Source organism: Myotis lucifugus, unplaced genomic scaffold, assembly GCF_000147115.1.
Source record: "Myotis lucifugus unplaced genomic scaffold, Myoluc2.0 scaffold_4192, whole genome shotgun sequence".
In the NCBI taxonomy this organism is placed as follows: Eukaryota; Metazoa; Chordata; class Mammalia; order Chiroptera; family Vespertilionidae; genus Myotis; species Myotis lucifugus.
The window spans coordinates 1089-6367 of record NW_005875240.1 but is presented as its reverse complement, the minus strand read 5'-3'; the positions used below and the strand labels follow the sequence as shown (position 1 = coordinate 6367).

Below are 5279 nucleotides of genomic sequence, written 5' to 3'. Positions count from 1 at the left end.
TTCTCAACTGTGGCACCACAGCCCCACCGGGAGGCCTGGGACTCACTGCGGCCACAGGGCAGGGCGGGCAGTTCTGGTGCAGTCCTGAGTCTGTCACCTGCCACCTCTGTGATCCTAGCGAAACCCTTCACTGCCTCAAGCCCGTGTCCTCATCGGAAAACCGGGGAAATGGCCCTGGCCAGTTTGGCTCAGTGGATAGAGCGTCGGCCTGCGGACTGAAGGGCCCCGGGTTCGATTCTGGGCAAGGGCACATGCCTGGGTTGCAGGCTCGATCCCCAGTAGGCGGTGAGCAGGAGGCAGGTGGTCAATGATTCTCTCTCTCAACATTGATGTTTCTATCTCTCTCTCCCTCTCCTTTCCTCTCTGAAATCAATAAAATATATATATTTAAAAAGAAATGAAGTGTCCCTTCTGGCCGAGATCGTGAGGTCTAGCTGAGGCCTGGCGTTTCGGAAGCTGAGGACCAGCCTGGATGTCCACTAGGTTTCCACCCACTCACTCACTCAGTCATCACATACCCAGCTGTGGGCCCCCGTGGGCTGTGGTGACCACGGTGACCACTAGTGTCCTGGGAAATGTCTCCGCCAACAATGGGGCCAGCTGACAGCTGAGCACTTGTTGGAGGAAGATGTTGGCCAAGTGAGAAGAGAAAGGCCAGCTGTGGTGGGAACGGTGCGCAGCCGGCTGTGTGAGGGTCGGCCCTGGGCCAGATCCCAGGTGCAGCACAGCCAGCCGCCCACCCAGAGCTGGGTCAGTCCTGAGGGCCTTGGAGGACAGGTCAGGCCCCAGGTGCTCGGGAGGCCACGCCTGTGAGGGAGCCTCCAGGCTGCATCCCTGCTCTTCAGACCTTATGGGCCCTGGTCTTGCACCAGGTGTCCCCAGCGGACCCCAAAGTCTGTGGCCTCAGCGGCAGGGTCACCCCGGGCCCGGACCAGGGGATGCTGGGCCCTCCAAGAGAAGCCTGCTCCCGCGGCTGGGCTCCTGCCGAGCGCAGGTCCGCGCTTTCAGAGAGGCTCTGCCTGCGGGGAGGTGCCCAGGCTGGAGGGCACGGCTCCTCTGGCAGCTGGGAAAGCACAGAGCGGGCTCCCGGGGGCTCTGGGCTCAGGCAGGAATGCCCTTCCCTTCCCAGCCTCTTCTCCTCATCGCTGTGATGGAGGTCAGGTGAGAGTGTGACATCCCAGGGTTGGGCCACGCGGGCTGCCAGACAACCTGAGGGTGCTGGGGGGCGCTGTGCCTTCCCGAGTTCTGGGGGAGCTCTCAGGAGTGCTGGCCAGGGCAGAGCCACCACCGAGGGACCCCTCCCTGACCCCGTGACCTTGCTTTAGGGGCTCCAGCAGCCTGCGGGCCTCCACGAAGCCCTCGCTCAGTGCCACGCGGCTCAGGCCTGGCAGAGGCCTGGCCCCCCAACAGCCTGTGAACCCCTGTGGCATCTCTGAGTTCTAGGTGGGAGGGCCCTGAGGTGGCACGCTGTCTGGACGAGGCCTAGGAAACCTGAAGCCGTTGCTGCAGGCAGGCAGGGCTCTGTGATGCGCTCCAGGCGCGGGACCTCGGAGGCTGAGCGCGTGCAGGAGGCAGGGGGAGCCCCTTGCGGCGCCCACCACGCCCGCACACACCTGGAGGCTGGCATTTACCAGTTTCCACAGTTTAGCAGCAACCCAGGCTGGATTATCGCGTTATACGCATGCTCCTTAGCGCCTTCAGAGGGGGCCCTCGCAGGCTCAGGGCACAGGCCCAGCCTGGGAGGATGCTGCCCTCCTCCCCAAGGTCACCCAGGCCTGCAGGTAATGAGGGGCAGGAGCCAGGACTGTACCATTGAAACTCCGGTGGGGGGTACGCAGCTAGCTTCACGGGCAGCTTCACCAGCTTGTCTCCTGCTGTGGCTTCCAGGACGGGGCCCTTGAGCCACTCGACGCTGATGAAGGGTTTTTCTGCCAGGCGGGAGGCATCGGTGTAAATCCAGGGGCTGGCATGGCTTACCCACCACTGCCCAGGGACTCAGCCATGGCCCTGCGCCCCGAGGACAGACCCTTGCAGACTGGGGCTCCCTCTGCCCAGCAAGGTGTGGGGGCCAGACAGGCCATCCACCCACAGCCCTCCCTTGCCCTGGGCTGGACTTCATCCTGCTTGGTGCACTATGACCTCTGACCCTGGCCCGAGCTGCACAAGGACCCTTGTTCCACAGGCCCGGTGACCACCCAGGCCCTGCTGGGCACGCTGACCCCGCCCCAGACGCACCGTGCACGATGACCTCAGTGCTCTCCCGGAACCGCTGGATGCCGTTGTTGGCCTCGCACGTGTACGGGCCGAGGTCGCGCTGGCTGACGTTGTGGACGGTCAGGATGCTGGAGAGCTCGGTGTGCGTCTGCTGGGAGCGCCGCTCGGGCACCCACTTGCCCCGCTCGGCCTGCCCGTGCCCAGGGGAAGTGCAGGGTCAGAACAGGCAGGCCGGAGGGCTGATACCAAAGGCGCACCCAGCCCAGCCAGCAGTGCCGGCGGCCTTACCTGCTTCCCTGGGTAGTCCCAGTCGAAGGTGACGCCCGAGTTGAACTCGGCCCACACGGTGCAGTTCAGGACCAGCTTTTCCCCGACGAGCAGCTCCATGGACTTCTTGGGGAACAGCTGGATGTCATAGAGCTCGTTGCCTGGCGACACAGGAGCAGTGACCCCCAAGCCCCTCACCAGCACAGCACCCGGAGTGCAGGGCGCAGGGCACCCACCAAGACCAGCGGTGGCACCTACGGCCCCATCACTGAGAATCTGGGGTCTCCATGTCCCCCTGCAGTCTTCCTCCCGGGACCCCGTGGCCCAGGACAGCCCCTACCTGTGATGTGCACGATGAAGGGGTTGGACAGGAAGGCCTGGCCGCCCCAGGTGGTCTCGCACTGCAGATACAGGGTGTCTCGCAGCAGCGGCGTGGGCACCCGCATGCCCCGGCGGTCATCCCACACCACGTCCTGCCCGTCGGGCCGCAGCACTGAGCTTGGCTGCTGGGATATGGTGGCCGTCAGCTCCCGGCTGCCCCCTTCCTCCTGGCCAGGTCAATGGCTGCCTTTCCCAGGGACAGGACAGGAGGGCTAGGTCGTGGGGGGTGAGGGGGCTGTACCAGGCGCAGGGTGACGTTGAGGCCAGGGATGGACACCAGGCAGGGCACCCACATGGAGTCCTTCCTGTCGACCAGGAGCGTGCCTGGCTTGTTGATGAACGGCTGCTCGGAGTCTGCAGAGAGAGCGCAGTTTGTGGGAAGGGCAGGTGGAGCTTGGGGAGGTCTCTGCCCAGGTGGGGGCTCCAGGGCAGTCCCAGGAGGTCTGGAGGCCAGGGGTGGGGGGTGGGGGCCAGCTGCCCCTCCAGGACCCTGCCTGTCACCTCGTTGGCTGCAGGAGCGTGTGGGGCTGGGCCCCTCACCTCTTACGAACACATAGGTGCTGGCCGCGGTGGTGCCCTCGATGCGGGCCTTGATGTACTTGTAGTAGCAGCCGTAGCTGCCGGTGTCGTTGGCGTGGGCCTCGGGGAGCAGCAGCACCTTGCAGTAGGGCCGGGCATCCGTGCCTTCGCAGTCGCGAACGAACCCCAGGTCTTCACTGTCCTTTTCCCCCGTGGCTGGCGCTTCCTGAGCCCCTGGCCAGGCCCACTGGAGGGGGTGCTGCCCCCTGGCAGAGGAGGCAGAGGTCAAGAGGGGCTCCACTGCAGCCCCAGGGGCCGAGGCTTGCCCACAGCTTGTCTCACCCGGAGGTCAGGCCAGCCCGGTGCCGGGGCACACACCATGGACCCAGCCCACAGCGGGCACGGAGTCCCGGGCCTCTGCCTGGCTCCGGGCCTCTGTGCGGCAGGCTGGCCTCCGAGGGGCCGGGTCTCGGTCACAGCTGGGCTGCAGGGGGCTAACATGTCGGGGCCTTTGAAATTGGCTAACTGGCCTGGACTGAACAGCGGCTGCTGACGTGGGTGCAGGGTGACCCAGGGGTGGGTGCAGGGTGATGGTCTGTGGTCCATGTGAAATGACCAGGGGGGCTGTGGGGGAGGTGGGTGCAGGGTGCCTGGGTCTGCAGGGTCAGCCAGCTCCCAGGCCCCCAGGGAGGCCCACTAAGCCTCAAGGCCTCTCTGCCCGGAGGAGCTGCCTCCTGGGCTCTCCACCACCATCTCCGGCCTCAGTTCTTAGTCTCCTTTGCCTGACAGACAAGAGGGCCCCAGGCCCCTGCTCCTCTGGCTGGGGGCTGAGTACCTGCAGGAGATGGACAGGCTGTCGTTGGAGTCAATGACGTGTGTCTCCTCCGTGATGTTCAGGGTCGGGGGGCTCATGGAGTAGCCACTCACCAGGCCTGGGGTAGGAGACAGGGTTAGTGTGGCGCCGGGTCATGAGTTCACGTGACAGTGTCAACCAGGCGCAGACCCCCCTAGGGCAGGGGCCCCAGGCAACAGGACTAGGTGCTCCCTGCCCATGGCTCCTGCCCGGGACCCACCCAAGTGAGCCCTGGCCGAGGCCGGGATCCAGCCCAGACCCCTGGCCCAGACCCCACAAGGCTGAGCTGCCAGCATGAGGTTGGGGGGATACTGCAGACCTCATCCTGCATTGGGGAGGCCTGCCGCAGGTCACCTGGGCCTTGTGCACCCCACATGTCTGCCCGAAGGCCCCTCCCTTCTGCCTGTGAGGGGTCCTCGCAGCGCAGACTGTCCCCGAGCATGCCCAGAACTGAGGCCTCGGCCTTCCCAGGACCTCGTGCTCTGCCAGGCCCCATGGAGTCCACCTCATGTGTCCTTGGTCCCAACTTCTGTCCAGCCTCCAGGGCCCACTGGCTGCCCTAGCTCCTCCGACTCTGCCTGCTTTAGCTCCGCATGCTTCCCACAGGGCTTGTCCCCAAACACACACATAACTCGCCTGGCCCAGCTGAACACACGCCCAGCCCCCCAGGACCCCGGCATGGACCCTCAGCTCCTCACCCACCATCCTCCTACCAGCGTGATGGCCTGCATGTGCATGTGAGCGTGTGTGTGTGTGTGTGTGTGTAAATATGTGTCTATCTGTGGGCATGGATCTGTGTTTTTATGGGGTGGGGTGTATATGTGACATGTCTTTGACATGTCGGTGCATGTGCATACATGGACTTTGACATGTTAGTGTGTGTGTGTGCACGCGTGTGATCTGGCAGACCCCGGAGGTCTGGGTCTGGAACTCTGGCAGATGTATCCTGCCAGGACCATCCTGAGACAACAGGAAGAGAGGACTGCATGGCTGGAGGCCCAGGGCTGTGTCCTGTCCCTCCCCGCAAGTCCCTGTCCTCCCGGGG

At 64.7% G+C, this 5279-nt stretch overlaps 1 protein-coding gene across 1 annotated transcript in view; it reads right to left on the bottom strand.

Annotated features, from left to right (window-relative positions):
• The window catches only part of FLT4 (fms related tyrosine kinase 4), a gene marked incomplete at its 3' end in the record, with an annotated part of 11335 nt that extends 6605 nt beyond the window's left edge, over positions 1–4730 (bottom strand). Inside the window, exons 1-8 of the mRNA XM_014450838.1 lie at positions 4547–4730; positions 4217–4313; positions 3403–3647; positions 3104–3216; positions 2822–2987; positions 2503–2642; positions 2236–2404; positions 1811–1928 (exon numbers count right to left, since the gene is read on the bottom strand). Of these exons, the coding sequence (XP_014306324.1) occupies positions 1811–1928; positions 2236–2404; positions 2503–2642; positions 2822–2987; positions 3104–3216; positions 3403–3647; positions 4217–4313; positions 4547–4730 (1232 nt within the window). The remainder of the gene's footprint in view (positions 1–1810; positions 1929–2235; positions 2405–2502; positions 2643–2821; positions 2988–3103; positions 3217–3402; positions 3648–4216; positions 4314–4546) is intronic.
• Positions 4731–5279: the final 549 nt, after the last annotated feature.